Source organism: Nerophis lumbriciformis, linkage group LG21 (assembly GCF_033978685.3).
Source record: "Nerophis lumbriciformis linkage group LG21, RoL_Nlum_v2.1, whole genome shotgun sequence".
Taxonomy (NCBI): Eukaryota; Metazoa; Chordata; class Actinopteri; order Syngnathiformes; family Syngnathidae; genus Nerophis; species Nerophis lumbriciformis.
In genome coordinates this window covers 21,141,330-21,158,049 of record NC_084568.2, presented here as the reverse complement: position 1 = coordinate 21,158,049, position 16,720 = coordinate 21,141,330, and the positions used below count along the sequence as shown (strand labels likewise).

The 16,720-nt window shown below is 43.5% G+C and overlaps 2 protein-coding genes across 11 annotated transcripts in view; one reads left to right on the top strand and one right to left on the bottom strand.

Annotated features, from left to right (window-relative positions):
• Nucleotides 1–16,720, top strand: part of LOC133620953 (sodium bicarbonate cotransporter 3-like) — a 56,312-nt gene that overhangs the window by 32,272 nt on the left and 7,320 nt on the right. For 3 of the 10 annotated variants that reach the window (XM_061982644.2, XM_061982645.2, XM_061982651.1), the window contains 12 exons: nt 2,141–2,250; nt 2,311–2,468; nt 2,534–2,621; nt 2,690–2,836; nt 2,912–3,015; nt 3,082–3,256; nt 3,332–3,465; nt 14,457–14,702; nt 14,786–15,128; nt 15,204–15,317; nt 15,415–15,576; nt 15,645–15,896. In XM_061982644.2, coding sequence (XP_061838628.1) covers nt 2,141–2,250; nt 2,311–2,468; nt 2,534–2,621; nt 2,690–2,836; nt 2,912–3,015; nt 3,082–3,256; nt 3,332–3,465; nt 14,457–14,702; nt 14,786–15,128; nt 15,204–15,317; nt 15,415–15,576; nt 15,645–15,896 — 2,033 coding nt within the window. Of the gene's footprint in view, nt 1–2,140; nt 2,469–2,533; nt 2,622–2,689; nt 2,837–2,911; nt 3,016–3,081; nt 3,257–3,331; nt 3,466–14,456; nt 14,703–14,785; nt 15,129–15,203; nt 15,318–15,414; nt 15,577–15,644; nt 15,897–16,720 lie in introns of all 10 variants that reach the window. The other 7 variants (XM_061982643.1, XM_061982641.2, XM_061982642.2 and 4 more) reach the window with 3 other exon arrangements.
• Nucleotides 5,818–11,791, bottom strand: LOC133620955 (complement C1q tumor necrosis factor-related protein 4-like). Its single transcript, XM_061982653.1, has 8 exons — nt 11,624–11,791; nt 10,060–10,110; nt 9,867–9,995; nt 7,987–8,266; nt 6,690–6,778; nt 6,580–6,630; nt 6,360–6,488; nt 5,818–6,251 (listed from the first exon to the last, which is right to left on the bottom strand). Exons 1-8 carry the CDS (start codon nt 11,748–11,750, stop codon nt 5,968–5,970), a joined length of 1,140 nt encoding a protein of 379 aa, XP_061838637.1. The 5' UTR covers nt 11,751–11,791; the 3' UTR covers nt 5,818–5,967.

Below are 16,720 nucleotides of genomic sequence, written 5' to 3'. Positions count from 1 at the left end.
ATATATATATATATATATATATATATATACACACACACACACACATATATATATATATATATATATATATATATATATATATACACACATATATATATATACATACATTGATATATACAGTATATAATTTATATTTATTTATTTAGCCGTTTTTGTTTACATGTTAAAGGTGTTTTAATGAATATACATGCATGTTTAACACATGTAGATTCCTTTCTTTCATGAAAACAAGAATATAAATTGGTGTATTACCTGTATCTGATGACTTGCATTGATTGTAATCAGACAGTAGTGATGATAATGATCGTCCACGTTTTCAAATGGAGGAGAAAAAAAGTTCCTCCTTTCTGTCTAATACCACATGAAAGTGGTTGGTTTTTGGCTTCTTATTTGTCCAGCTTCCATATTCGTTTTTATACACTTTACAAGAAATACATTGGCGGCAAACTCCGTCGCTTGCTAGCTTGTTTGCGCTGGCTTTCGGAGACTCTTATTTTGAAAGCGCAGGCGCGATGGAGCGGCACTTTTATTGTGAAGACAGGAACTGTGCAGTCAGTCTTTAGGCTTTTGACGGGATGAACGGTTGAAATAAAAAAGGGTCTTTTTTCCTTCATACTTTTGATTGATTGATTGGAACTTTTATTAGTAGATTGCACAGTACAGTACATATTTCGTACGATTGACCACTAAATGGTAACACCCGAATACGTTTTTCAACTTGTTTAAGTCAGGTCATGTGACCCCTGGCTCTGTTTGATTGGTCCAACCTCACCAATGACTGCATCTGATTGGTGGAACGGAGTGAACGTCACCAGTGACTGTATTTGTTGAAACGCAGGCACTATGAAGGTCTGTCTGACAGACCAAAACAAACAAAGCGTGCATTAACAGATCGATAAAAATTAGTAGCGAGTAGCGAGCTGAATGTAGATAAAAGTAGCGGAGTAAAAGTAGCGTTTCTTCTCTATAAATATACTCAAGTAAAAGTAAAAGTACGTTGCATTAAAACTACTCTTAGAAGTACAATTTATCCCAAAAGTTACTCAAGTAGATGTAACGGAGTAAATGTAGCGCGTTACTACCCACCTCTAGTCAAAAGGCCCTCACGCGACTGCAGGGCGCCATGTTTGCTTCCAACTTTGAGCAGACCACATCTGGGGTTATTGCATACACTGCACTTTTTTAATTAAAGAGTTTTTTTTGCCATGTAACCATACATAGTTGACATACTGTTTTTTTTAAATTGATTTTCATGATAACAGACATACAAGCAAATTAACAGTCCATTAACTATGGATTGTACTTCAAGTACAACAATATATGAAAAATATATGCGTATACCGTATATATATACATGTATAAATATATTTATACATCAAATAATGTATACATTTACTGTATATTCATATTTTGAGTGTGTGTGTGTGTGTGTGTGTGTATATATATATATATATATATATATATATATATATATATGTGTATATGTGTATGTACTGTATGTATATGTATATATGTGTGTGTATGTATGTATATGAGTATATATAATTGGAGACAACCACCACAGTTGACATACTTCAGTTCACACAAAAGTCACAATACCTCCATAATTGTTGGTCCCAAGCTAATGAAAATTTTGGCAAAATGAGGGTAATATGATTTTTGGTCGTTGTATGTATTTTCTTTACGTTCAGACAGCCTGCTCATCACTAAACCATACATTGATTTATACAGTGGAGAGCGTCAAATAGAGCCGCAAAACTATATTTTGAGGAAATAAAACATCTGTTATTGTAAGTGTATGAGCTGGAGTATGTTTAAAACTCTATTTAGTATTATTATAGTTTATTTTTTTCAGGAAAACTTAAGTCAGAACGGCCAGAATTCATGCTTCCGAAGCAAACATGGCGCCCTGTAGTCAAAGGTTTTATTAAATAAATATATTTTATATTTTTGGCCACTGTAACATTACCCCCAGTTTGAACAGTAACAATGTGTTTGAATATACGAAATTTAAACACAGCACTTAAATCACGTGTTTCCTTGGCGTACCACTAGATAGAGCCCGCAAACACAGTTTTAGAATCACTGTTAGGAATGTACTAGCGACTCCCAGACGTCAAGATTCTTCCTGTGCGAACAGGTCTCCCCGCGTCTCCTCAGTCGGCTCCTGGGAACCTGGACGGCAGAAATGGGGGTGAAGGTCACGCCGGTGGAGGAAGTGGTGAAAACAGCGTGGTGGACTTCAGCAAGGTGAGACATGCTGCTGTCCCCTGCTGGATGTGCAGGTCATCACAGCCATGTTTGTTTCAGGTGGACATGAACTTCATGAAGAAGATTCCTCCCGGTGCAGAAGCCTCCAATGTGCTGGTGGGAGAAGTGGACTTCCTGGAGCGCCCCGTCATTGCCTTTGTGCGCCTCTCCCCCGCCGTGCTCCTCACCGGACTCACAGAGGTCCCTGTACCCACCCGGTGAGCTCTAGAACCACGCCTCCATTTCTGGAGCTCGGGTTCTGACTCCTCTTTCGCCCAATCAGGTTCCTCTTCCTTCTGCTGGGTCCGTTTGGAAAAGGTCGGCAGTACCACGAGATTGGACGCTCCATGGCCACACTGATGACGGACGAGGTGCCGCCTTCAAGCCTGGCCAGTCATGTGACAGTACCGCATGGTCTGACGTGTCTTGTCACTCGTAGATTTTCCACGACGTCGCATACAAGGCAAAGGACCGGAACGACCTGCTGTCAGGGATTGACGAGTTCCTGGACCAGGTGACGGTGCTCCCGCCGGGTGAATGGGACCCCAGCATCCGCATCGAGCCCCCAAAGAGCGTGCCGTCTCAGGTGGGATGCCTCGGCCTGCAGACACGCTAATTAGCATGCTAACATTTCACTAGCTTGTTTGTCTTGACTTTGCAGGAGAAGAGGAAGATCCCGCCTATGCCCAACGGCTCCGCCTACAGCTCTGACATCGTCAAAGACGCAGGGCATCAGACTGGACCAGAGCTGCAGAGGACCGGAAGGTCCGGCCATCATGCACGTGATCCACGTTAGCAATGAGGCTGCTAACGTTCTGTGGCGTGCGGCAGGCTTTTTGGTGGTTTGGTGAAGGATATCCGGAGGAAAGCGCCCTTCCTGCTGAGTGACATCACAGACGCCGTCAGCCTGCAGTGTTTGGCGTCCGTCCTTTTCCTGTACTGCGCCTGCATGTCGCCCGTCATCACTTTCGGAGGCCTGCTCGGAGAAGCCACCAAAGGGAACATAGTAAGGAGCTGTGTACTGCTGCCGGTCGCCATGCCTTCACAACGTACAAGGTCTGACGCTCCCTGTCCTCCTTAGAGCGCCATCGAATCTCTGTTTGGGGCTTCTCTGACAGGTGTGGCCTACTCTGTCTTTGCGGGTCAGCCTCTCACCATCCTGGGCAGCACTGGGCCCGTTCTGGTCTTTGAGAAGATCCTCTTCAAGTTTTGCAGGTTAGTTGTTGGCGTTGGGATGTGACGGTAAAGGACTTATAGCTAAAACTGCTAATTTTAGCGCTTATCACAGTTGTATAAACTCATTGCTATCTGAGAAACTAAACTGTTCAATTGTGTACATTGAACCTAAAGGTTGTGCTCTCTTAGAGTGATCGAGCTGTAGTCGAACCAATAATGACAACAGAAAGTGAACTCGCGTGCCGTCACATAAACCGGAAGTGATCAACGTTCCCTCTATTGCGCACTGCTTAAGCGTCTTATGCACACAGCAAATCTATGCCGTGCACAAAATCAAAGGCATAACAATATGTTCTGTATGATTTTGCAATGCAACTGTGAGTGACAGGTGACAACAAGCGGCCAAACAATGGTCATCAACCCTGTTCTATTATTGTAACGTCTGTCGAGACGATTTAAGGAGGAAAGGTATTTGAACGATCACTTTATTGCGCAAAACTGTTTATATTCGGCCGTAAGCACCCCAAAAACATAAGTAAAAAAACTTCTAGCGAAAAAAACATTTTTTGCCGCTCATACCAGGCTTAAACCAACTCTGTCATCTGTCATATCCACAGCAGCCATTCTCTCTCTCTCTTAACTGCACCAACACACACACTCATGGCACTTAGACACTAGCTGAGTTTCCATTACCCCACAAAACCTAAATATCGCAATAAGAAACTGGTAACAGAAACACCCCTATTTCAGAAAACTCTCAAATATCGCTAAAACATTTTTGCGCTCTCATGAGGTACTTTTTGAGACGTTTCGATGTTGAAGTGTTTCCTAAAGGCATGATGGAAACACTTTTCCCGTATTAACAAGGCACCTAAAAACCGAACCGGGGGGGGGGGTTCGGTGCCAAATGCCAATGCAGGAAAACTAGGGCAGACAGGTCGTCTTGGTCTCGCTTCCGATTGGTCGGTCGGGGGGAGCTAGGCGGCACCGCCGCATCAAGACGTCTCGCGGTTCCTTTCCTGGTAAAAGATGCCGACCCGCAGACTCGGGGATTACCCACATGCTCGAACAGTGTCAAGGGGCCCGTAGGTCTCCGATCAGTCGGATGGGGTGGAGCGAGGCCGTCTGGCATGTCCCTTCTCGGGAATAGAGGCCGACGCGGAGGCTCGGAGAGACCCACATGCTCGAACAATGTCAATCGGGCCATAAAGACGTTGCCTTTGAGCGATCACCCGCTGCCTTCGTCTTCTATTGACATCACGGCAACAGCAGTGGCTATAATATCTTCCTCAAAGTGGAGTCTCACTGGATGATATTTTACTAGAATTACGGCTCATGACGCAAAACACCCTTTAATAGAAACTTGTAGCAAATGTACTTTGTCAAAATTTTAGAAATATCACTTTGCGAAACACTGCAATGGAAACACAGCTAGTGATGTGTACACAAAAAGTCGGACCACTCCAACACCACACAAAGTGTAAATTTCAAATTTCAGATGTGTGCTTGAAAATTAATTATAAAATGCTGTTCCGAGATTACAGAAATGCTCATAAAAAGATATATTTTACAGACAGAAAGCTACAGGAATGTACACTTTATCCCATGCTTACATCTCATTGTGCAACATGTGAATGTTTTAAGGGGAACTAAATCTGATCTCTAAAAGGGGTACAAATTCTTTCCAAAGTAGGACCTCCAACCAGACATACAATACTTGTACATAGCTCATGAAAAACAATATTTTTTTGGTTATTTGCATGGTAAGTGGGCCAAATCACCTATATCAGAAAATAATGTAAGGGAAATCACTGCTGTCATTTTATTATAGTAATAAGACATTTAAATTATGTCAGGTTTGAGACAGGTGTGTTGCTTGTATAGCCACAGTATGCAAGTCGGACGTTGCTCACACATGCTCCACTGAATGCTCAGGGAGTTTTTGCGTTTGCACACATGAAAAATTAGTGAACATTGGAATGAAAACTACTCAAACCTTTACAACTCACAAAAACTCAAATACAAATGATATGCCTAATAAAAAGCCAGAACAATATTTATGATTTATTCTACCAATGAAAGTGTATGGTGTGTCAATAGAGTTTTTTTTTTGTTTTTTTTTTAACTAAAACCTGGTTCAAAAGTCCTTTTTGAGCACATTCAACAATACCGCGATAGTAGTAACCGTGATAATTTTGGTCACAATAACATTCCTTCAGCCTGCAGAAATTAAGCATCTGTTTTTTTTAGGAAAGGATACACAACTTTTCAAACTAAAAACAAGCCGCCACACCCTGTCATGGCTACATAATGTAACATGTGTAGCGCTCAGAATCCACATGTTGACGTTTTTGCTTACAAATGATTCAACAGGAAGATCAAGACAGAACGTAAAATATTCGTTTTTGAATTTATTTAAAACAGGTACAGTACTTAGTTTTAGCTACAAAGCACATTTTCACCTGTAGTCTGAAAAGCCATCAATCAACGTTTATTTAGTGACCCCTGACCCCTGCGTGTGTGTCAAGATGGCCGCCACCCTCACAAGGGGAAGAGCAGGAAGCCGCTGAAGGTGCTGTGGTGGTTGCTGTTGTCCCAAATCTGAGTGTTGTGCCACAGGTACAGCGAGAGCTTGTCGCCCCTCTCCAGCTGCAGCGTGGCGCCATTGGACGCTGTGTCGCTGCCGTCGCCCGACGGCTGCTCGTGGGCGATGAGCTGGATCTGTTCGTTGTTCTTGTAGAGCACGGCGCTCATTGGGAAGTCGGTGGGGGCGTTGGCGGTGAAGCGGATGTAATAGACGCCGCGAACGGGAGCTGTGAACTCTCCTGCAAGATGAAGTGCACAGATCTAAGCGAGAATACGATGCTAATGCTAATCATTTTCCAGACCAACACAGTTCGTGCTGTCAGGTGTGCCACGTGGTCGCCACTCACCTGTCTCCGGGTTGTACGCCTCGCCGACATTAGTCAGCACGTCTTTGTAGAGGAGCTTCTTATTTCCTGACGTTGTCTTCTGAAGACCGTTACCACCCAGCGACGCCGCAAACGCCACCTTTGGCACATCTGCACAAGACGGTGAATACGTTTTAGTAGCAGCTCTGGGCGTGTCCTCTTCACCACAACGTTAGGAGGTGAAAAAGGATTTCAGACTGACCTCTCATGGCCATCAGCTCCTTCTCCGTGGTCTCCAGGCGGTCTTTGAGTTCTGCCGACACACAACAATGATTTCACATCCAGCGTGACGTGCGGAAACAAGTACCGCACCTGAATTGTCAGCCTGGACCCGCGACACTGACGCTAGAAGGCTTTTCATCTCTGATTCAACGTCAAACTTCATCGTAGGCTCATCCACCCTTCAGCGCCAACAAAGAACGATCTGATCAAGATGTGAGCAGTGGATCCAACTCTTGGACCAGAACCGCAGAAACGTAAAAGTATGTTTGTTTTAAGCCTTGTCTTAAAAAGGGAACTGCACTTTTTTTTTCCAAATGTTTTTCTTTTATGCATTCTAAGCCGTAAATTACTGCAAGTATGGGGTGGCTAACAATGTTGCTAAAGGGAGTACTCTATTGCGCCCATAAAGCACTCTAAAAAACATCCAAAAAGCGTCAATACTCCATTTACATGTCGTGACCTGAATATTAACCAATTATTAGTGATGTTGTTATTGTAAGCGCTAACGCAGACAAACTTTTAGCTGCGCCGTGATCACAGCGCTAACTAGCTTATGCTGCTATATTGACATATTGAGCTGCTGCATCGCCTCTGAGTTGGTGAAAGTTAATTATAGATTATAAATCATGCCTCTCACCTGGATAGTAGAAGGTTGTGGACATAAACCCAAAAGATAGTCTACTTTGACATCCAACTTAGACCCGGAGATGGCAAGAAAGACACAAAAAGACACTTATTTTGTTTAACCTTTGGTGAGGATTATGATTAATTTTTCATCCAAACGGGAAGATATAAACATCCCATCAATCGGCATCCCAGTGAGAGCAGACATTGTACAGTAAGTGATTGTTTTATCATGTTCATAGTTTGTATTTCTTGTTTTGCACTCAGCAATACTGCTACATGACGCTTATGTGCTGTTGAAGGGAAACGTGATTGTTGTGATACGTCTGTGAAATAGATGCGCTGCTGTATGCTTAAAATGAGCAAAATATGTAAATATTGCATGTTATTATGAATGTTACTGCATTACATATATACTTACAGCGTGTGTATAAAACCTTGGAGTTGTTTGGATCTTTTTTAGAGCGCTTTAAAGGCGGAATAAAGCGGCTCACATTAGCTTCATTGTTAGCTTACTTTTGCTAGCATTTATTTATGACTTAGAATGCATAAAAAAAGAAAAACAAATGTGTTTTTGTCTTACATAAGGATTGTGAATGATAGACACAATTCCAAAAAAGTGCAGTTCCCCTTTAAACCAACACACAGATAATTCAAAGCTGTGGGCTCAGCTCCCTTTTCTTTCCATCTTCTGTCTGACTTTAGAACGGATAGTTAGGAAGTTGCTGTGTGTGGGTCACCGTGTTTACAGTCTGGTTCTTACCAGGGGAAGACCAGGAAGCCACTGAACGTGCTGTGATGATTGCTGTTGTCCCAAATCTGGGTGTTGTGCCACAGCACCATCTTCAGCTTGTCACCCTTCTCCAGCAGCAGGGCGGCACCGTTTGACGCCGTGTCGCTGCCCTCGCCCGACGGCTGCTCGTGGGCAATGAGCTGGATCTCAGCGTTGTTCTTGTAGAGCACAGCACTCATTGGGAAGTCGGTGGGGGCGTTGGCGGTGAAGCGGATGTAGTAGACGCCGCGAATGGGTGCTGTGAACTCTCCTGTAGGACACACATATCTGAGCCAGAATATAAAGCTAATGCTAATAATTTTCTAAACAATTTGATTGAGACTTTTATTAGTAGGTTGCACAGTGACGTACATATTCCATACAATTGACCACTAAATGGTAACACCCGAATAAGTTTTTCAACTTGTTTAAGTTGGCGTCCACTCATGATACAGATATATACTATCATATATACTATCATCATAATACAGTCATCACAAGATAATCATCAGGGTGTATACATTGAATCATTTACATTTACAATTCGGGGTGTGTGTGTGTGTGTGTGGGGGGGGGGGGGTTAGGTTTGGTTGTTATCAGTCATCAACAATTGAGAACAGAGAAATGGATATTGAAACAGTGTAGGTCTGACTTGGTAGGATTCGTACAGCAAGTAGTGGACAGAGAGAGAGAGAGAGATCAGAAGGCATAAGACAAATATCTGCATTTGATTGTTTACATTTGATTATTAACAATCCGGGGAGGGTGTTAGTTTAGGGTTGATGTTGCCTGGAGGTGTACTTTTATTGCGGTTTTGGAGGCTAGAGATGCCCTTTTTATACCTGTTGGGAGCGCATTCCACATTGATGTGGCATAGAAAGAATGAGTTAAGACCTTTGTTAGATCGGAATCTGGGTTTAATGTGGTTAGTAGAGCTCCCCCTGGTGTTGTGGTTATGGCGGTCATTTACATTAAGGAAGTAGTTTGACATGTACTTCGATATCAGGGAGGTGTAGCGGATTTTATAGACCAGGCTCAGTGCAAGTTGTTTTACTCCGTCCTCCACCCTGAGCCAGCCCACTTTGGAGAAGTGGGTAGGAGTGAGGTGGAGGTCTAGAAGTAATCTGACTAGCTTGTTCTGGGATGTTTGGAGTCTAGATTTGAGGGTTTTGGAGTTGCTAGGGTACCAGGAGGTGCATGCGTAATCGAAAAAGGGTTGAACGAGAGTTCCCGCCAGAACCCTCATGGTGCTTTTGTTGACCAGAGAGGAGATTCTATAGAGAAATCTTGTTCGTTGGTTGACCTTTTTGATTACTTTGGTTGCCATTTTATCACAGGAAAGATTTGCCACTAGAATAGAACACAGTTCATTCATACTGCATTTGGGTCTAATTAACTAAAGTTCTGAATTGATGGATAACTTGCTTTGAAATCATAAACCAGGGTGACAAACAAATATACATTTAGTTAAAAAAAACGTGATCAGATAATATTAAAGTCAAAATACATGCACTTGCATGCAGTAGGGCTACATGCAATTTTTTCGTCAAAATAAAAATACATTTACTGACTCATTTCCAGGTTTTTGTGGGCCAAATAAAAAAATTGTGGCCGGCCAGATCTGGGCCCCCGGGCCTTGAGTTTGACACTTGTGCTGTAGAGATTAGGGGTGTTGGACAGTCACTTTTGGGCACAACACCGGCACTTTGGTGTGCTGGAATGACCCAGAAGCAATTGGCAAAGATGTATATGAAAAACACTGAGAAACAGCAGGCATAAAACTTAGATTTTTTTAAACCCCAAAACGTGAGTTTTAATACACGCAAACCTTTAGTAGATCAGACCCTCTGTCTCACTCTGTCCACGCTTACCTGTAGCGGCATTATAAGCCCCGCCCACGTTGGTCAGGACATCCCTGTAGATAAGATCTTGGTTTCCGGATGTCGTCTTCTGGGCGCCGTTTCCTCCCAGCGAGGCAGCAAAGGCCACTTTTGGACTTTCTGCACCCAGAAAACTGCCTGTGTCACCCTTTTGACCTCAACGGCAACTTGCAGATATGCTCACCTTGGACTGTCTTCAGCTCCCTCTCGGCCTCATCCAGACGATCCATCATGGCTGTTACCATGGAAACACGGTAAACACAGGCAGTTAGGGGTGGAGAAAAAAATAACGATATGTCAATATATTTTAAGCGATATATACATTAATATTTTTGCATCATTCGACTGTTAGTAAAATTTATTTACTGTTATCAGTGCAGTGATTATCCTTTTCGATCTCAGGCCCCAAGTTTTCTACTACAGAGGGGCCCACTCAAATATTACCACTGAACTACATGAGGCAATTCCTGAAGGAATTGCGTGTGAATGCTCCAATGCTGAAGTTGAACTGAAATCCTGGAATTTTTTTAGAATTGTTGAAAGGGAGCACACAATTCCCAAACAGGCTGGATATTTTGAAGTTGGAACAGTTTGAATCAGATGAAAAATGTGGGAGTTGTGGAACTTTGAAGAATGATTTTTGGGAATTTCGGGAAAAGCGGACATTTTTTTGAAAATGGTAGATGCTCTGAATGAGTTGAAATGGTTGGTGTTGACATTTTTCAAATCGGTCGAGAAATGTTGAATTAGTAACATGTTGAATTGAGAAATGGTATTACGGAATTCCTGGAATATCAGGAAAACCGGGAATTTTTCCAGTTCAAAAAACCACTTTGTTTTATGTCCTGATTAAGCGAAATGTTTTGACGGTGGAACGGTTGAAATGCGCTGAAAAATGTGGAAGCAGTAGTCGCCAAAAAAAGGGTGGAAATAGGGCTTTGTAAAACCAGGAATTCCGGAAAATCCTGGATTTTTTTTTACTTGGAAAAAAGATAGTTTGAATTTCCAGTATGGTGAAATGTGTTGAAGGTGGAATGGTTTGAATCGGTCGAAAAATGTGGAAATGGTGTAAGTTTGAAAAATGGCCAATTCATTTTCCAATGGGAAAAATGTCCCAGAAAACCTGGAATTCTGGGAAATTTTGCAATTTTTCAAGGGAAAGCCCGCGATTCCCGAATAGGCTGAACAGTTTGAAGTTGAAACGTTTTGAATCGGGTGAAAAATGTGGAAGGCAGAGCGCGGCAAAATCTGGAGAAGAAGAAGTTGAATAAATAGATTAATTTTGGTGTAGAAAACTATGTGTGAATGCTTTGGAGCATTCACACAATTAGTCTTCCTTTTGATTTTATGAATAGGTTTCTTAACTAAACTGTCATTAAATTGAAAGTGCAAATGAAAATACAGCTTCGCCACTTTTGTCATAATTTTTGTGCTTAAGAAACTTCTCTATTTCTGTAGTTCCGGTCTTTTTCTGTTTGTTTGATATTGTCATTACTGCCACAAGTGGTGGAAAAGTGTATTACAACCGAGTGCCGCTGCGCCCCAAACGTATTACTCCTGAGAAGAAGATTTTTTTGTTGGGGCCGCTCGCGGACAGACAACGGCTAAGAAACATTGGTATATTGTACATTTAAAAAACTCGTATTAAAAATTGATCAGTCAACGATGTAGAATATAGCAATATCGTGATACCGTGAACGTATGGTCCTAGCTAATACCAGCTCGAATGCACAGCAATGCAGCGTCACCTCGTCTGTCGGCTTTCAGATTCTCCAGAGACGCTCGAACACTGTTCAGCTCGTCCCGGTTGTCCACGGGCTGAGCCCGGCTGCACCGCGCCACAACCAACAGCAGGACCAGGAGACGTAGAAACATGGTGGAGAGTAGCAGACCAGATAGCAAAAAGGACAGTGTGTCTGCTGCATCTTATAGCCTGACAGGCAGCTGTCATTGCACCTGATGCTGATGAACCAGAGGTATTGACTCCGGGTCAATGTTGACTCTGATAAGTCCGTAGAAACATGGTGGAGAGTAGCAGACCAGATAGCAAAAAGGACAGCGTGTCTGCTGCATCTTATAGCCTGACAGGCAGCTGTCATTGCACCTGATGCTGATGAACCAGAGGTATTGACTACGGGTCAATGTTGACTCTGATAAGAAACCTTGCTGTAAAGACAGCGATTCGACTACAGGTAAAAGCCAGTAAATTAGAATATTTTGAAAAACTTGATTTATTTCAGTAATTGCATTCAAAAGGTGTAACTTGTACATTATATTTATTCATTGCACACAGACTGATGCATTCAAATGTTTATTTCATTTAATTTTGATGATTTGAAGTGGCAACAAATGAAAATCCAAAATTCCGTGTGTCACAAAATTTGAATATTACTTAAGGCTAATACAAAAAAGGGATTTGTAGAAATGTTGGCCAACTGAAAAGTATGAAAATGAAAAATATGAGCATGTACAATACTCAATACTTGGTTGGAGCTCCTTTTGCCTCAATTACTGCGTTAATGCGGCGTGGCATGGAGTCGATGAGTTTCTGGCACTGCTCAGGTGTTATGAGAGCCCAGGTTGCTCTGATAGTGGCCTTCAACTCTTATGCGTTTTTGGGTCTGGCATTCTGCATCTTCCTTTTCACAATACCCCACAGATTTTCTATGGGGCTAAGGTCAGGGGAGTTGGCGGGCCAATTTAGAACAGAAATACCATGGTCCGTAAACCAGGCACGGGTAGATTTTGCGCTGTGTGCAGGCGCCAAGTCCTGTTGGAACTTGAAATCTCCATCTCCATAGAGCAGGTCAGCAGCAGGAAGCATGAAGTGCTCTAAAACTTGCTGGTAGACGGCTGCGTTGACCCTGGATCTCAGGAAACAGAGTGGACCGACACCAGCAGATGACATGGCACCCCAAACCATCACTGATGGTGGAAACTTTACACTAGACTTCAGGCAACGTGGATCCTGTGCCTCTCCTGTCTTCCTCCAGACTCTGGGACCTCGATTTCCAAAGGAAATGCAAAATTTGCATGGTTGGGTGATTTATTCTCTACAAAAAACCTTCCGTAAAAGGAAAAAAAAATGTACGACGGAATGACAGACAGAAATACCCAAATTTTTTAATATATAAATTTATTTATTTAGCTATTCTTGTTTAAATCACACTTACGTGTAACTTACAAATGACAATATATTTATTTATTTAAGTGTGTATCAAACTGGTAGCCCTTCGCATTAATCAGTACCCAAGAAGTAGTTTTTGGTTTCAAAAAGTTTGGTGACCCCTGTACTAGGGCATAAAATCAGTGTCAGTTGAGTCGGTCCATAGGTTGCCTGTAGGGATTTTTAATGTCCAGCAGATGTCAGTATTTAGTGACACAGTATCGACACAGTATCAATACAGTTTTGTAATGTGTCGAAACGCTTCATGACGCCTCATCAACCCATCACTAGTGTCTGGCAGGCAGGCAGGCTTAGAGGAGGTAGGCACTGGAGGCAGAGGAAAACAATGGTGAGTCAAGGAACAAGTTACCAGGAGCAAAAGGCGCAAACAAAAGATCAACAAGATCATCAAAATACTACTAGAACTGGCGAGAAGCGTTACCACTTGGAGAGCTGTGAACCGATTTGGCAGCGTCATGTGAGGAGACCAGGGCTTTTGTGGAGTGTAGGTGATTAGCTAATGGCAGGCAGGTGAGTGAGCTGATCAGCGCCAGGTGTGCCAGACTGGGAAGCTAGGAACCCAAATTTCGCCCACACATGACCACACCCAGACAGACAAGACACTGCAGGGACTGTGACAGGGTGCTTGATAGAACATCACCAGGAAGACCAAAGTACAGATCACCATTGCATTGCTTGGATAAAAAATATAAACTCTTGATTAGGGATGTTCGATAATGGCTTTTTGCCGATATCCGATATTCCAATATTGTCCAACTCTTTAATTACCGATACCGCGATCAACCGATACCGATATCAACCGATATATATAGTCGTGGAATTAACACATTATTATGCCTAATTTGGACAACCAGGTATGGTGAAGATAAGGTACTTAAAAAAAAAAATTAATACAATAAAATAAGATAAATAAATTAAAAACATTTTCTTGAATAAAAAAGAAAGTAAAACAAAATAAAAACAGTTACATTGAAACTAGTAATTAATGAAAATTAGTGAAATTAACTGTTAAAGGTTAGCACTATTAGTGGACCAGCAGCACGCACAACCATGTGTGCTTACGGACTGTATCCCTTGCAGACTGTATTGATATATATTGATATATAATGTAGGAACCAGAATATTAATAACAGAAAGAAACAACCCTTTTGTGTGAATGAGTGTAAATGTGGGAGGAAGGTTTTTTGGGTTGGTGCACTAATTGTAAGTGTATCTTGTGTTTTTTATGTTGACTTAATAAAAAAAAATAAAAAAAACGATACCAATAATAAAAAAAACGATACCGATAATTTCCGATATTACATTTTAACGCATTTATCGGCCGATAATATCGGCAGGCCGATATAATCGGACATCTCTACTCTTGATCATTCCATTGTCTTCCCTGTCCTCAGCGACTACGGTCTGTCCTACCTGTCTCTACGGACCAGCATCGGCCTGTGGACCGCCTTCCTCTGCCTGCTGCTGGTTGCCACCGACGCCAGCTCGCTGGTGTGCTACATCACGCGCTTCACCGAGGAGGCCTTCGCCGCCCTCATTTGCGCCATCTTCATCTACGAGGCCCTGGAGAAGTTGCTCCACCTGGGGGAGCTCTACCCGGTCAACACGGACAACCACCTGGACAACCTGACCTTCTACAAGTAAGCGTACCGTGTCATTTCTCATCGCCTTCTGCGATCCCACCCCATCACTGACTCCTGAAGTCATCGCTGGCCGCTGGCAGGTGTGGATGTTCTCCACCCGCCAACACCTCAGCTGACCTGCGTGAGATTTGGAGCAACCACGGCTACAACTCGTGCGAGAGCGTGCCATGGGGGCAACTGAGTGTGAAGGTTAAATTCTCTAGTGTCCAACAGCAGCCACTAGTGGACACCTGGGCAAGTGCAGCTGTTGTCTCTTTGCAGGACTGTCGGACTTTGCGCGGCGAGTTTGTGGGCTTAGCTTGCAGCCGCGACGGTCCCTTCATCCCTGACGTCCTCTACTGGTCCGTCATCCTTTTCTTCACCACCTTCCTCCTCTGCTCCTTCCTCAAACGCTTCAAGACCAGGAGATACTTCCCAACCAAGGTCTTGTCCCACTTCTTCTGGGAAAAACAGAACAAAGAAGAAAAGCTAACACCGTTTTTTTCCCCCCAACTTCAGGTACGTTCGACCGTTAGCGACTTCGCTGTCTTCCTGACCATCATGGTCATGGTGCTGCTGGATTATCTGATGGGAATTCCTTCCCCCAAACTCAGCGTGCCAGACCGCTTTGAGGTAACCTTGAGGTCCAAACAGGAAGTCAGCATCCTGATTGTTGAAGTCTGTGATTGGAAGATGTAGGTGGTCACATGAGTGTCGTGATGCTTTTCAGCCCACCTCCAACACCCGCGGGTGGCTCATTTCGCCGCTGGGCCCAAACCCCTGGTGGACGCTGCTGGCCGCCGCTATCCCCGCTCTGCTCTGCACCATCCTCATCTTCATGGACCAGCAGATCACCGCCGTCATCATCAACAGGAAGGAGAACAAGCTGAAGGTGAGCCCGACCTGCCGCGCCTATGGTTCATCTGCCAGGCCTAAAGCCGCGTGACCGTGTGCTTCCAGAAAGGATGCGGCTACCATCTCGACCTGCTGGTGGTGGCACTGATGCTGGGTGTCTGCTCCGTCATGGGCCTGCCGTGGTTTGTGGCGGCGACCGTGCTCTCCATCTCGCACATCAACAGCCTCAAGCAGGAGTCGGCGTGCGCGGCCCCGGGCGAGCAGCCTAAATTTTTGGGCATCAGGGAGCAGCGTGTGACAGGGTTCATGATCTTTGTCCTGATGGGCTGCTCCGTCTTCATGACCTCGGCTCTTAAGGTGAGCGCCAGGCCAGGTGTGCAGACACCTGACCTTTCACCATATGGCTCGAAAGGCCACGTGATTTTGCAATGCATTGTGGGTGCTGGGTAGACATATTGGATGAAGGCTTTGTTTACAATGTAAACGTGAGTAACAAGCAGGATCAAAATGGATTGTACCAAATAAAAAACCAAGGGACCGTACCGAGACAAATTGGACCTTATTCCATAGGCTTGCTACCTGGAAAAAATAATAGAAAACAGTGGAATTGACTTATATGAGCTATAAGCACGTCCGGTGGACGAGAGATTCGAATCAAGTAAAAGTGCTGCCAAACTTGTCTATATTTTGCAAATGGAGTCAGTTTTTATACTGGTGAAAAATTTTAGAATGCAATGTCTGTTAAGGCACATTGTCCTTTATTCAAATTGCGTGTAATATACAGGTCACATCTCTTATGTGTCCGAGATGGGTGAGGTCCCCCAACCAGTGGTGGGCAAGCTACTTGGAAAATGTAGCAAGCTAAGTGTACAGCCTTTACCTTTAAGCTGTTACTGAGGGCGACTGTGTTGACTAGTTTGACGCGTACAAATGATTCAAAGTCCCGTACTGTGGAAATATGTTTGGATATGACAATCCGTTTATTTTAAGCTATCAAAATGAAATCAGGTGTAGGCTATAGAACATAATGTATGCTGACCTTGAATGGAACATTGTCACAGCAGCGAGACCTGACCACACACGGCCCGCACGGCACGGTCGAAAACTGTTTGTGTCCTCCACGCAATCGCACCCCAGTGCTCCCACCTGAACCCAATTAAATGAGGTTACCATGGCAACCG

What these genes read in the sequence shown, in the direction of transcription:
- LOC133620955 (XM_061982653.1), bottom strand. Translation starts at nt 11,750, where the DNA reads ATGTTTCTACGTCTCCTGGTCCTGCTGTTGGTTGTGGCGCGGTGCAGC. An exon ending in TCTGAAAGCCGACAGACGAG is followed by an intron (nt 10,111 to 11,623) that starts GTGACGCTGCAT and finishes CCATGGTAACAG; the next exon opens with CCATGATGGATCGTCTGGAT. An exon ending in GGAGCTGAAGACAGTCCAAG is followed by an intron (nt 9,996 to 10,059) that starts GTGAGCATATCT and finishes TTCTGGGTGCAG; the next exon opens with AAAGTCCAAAAGTGGCCTTT.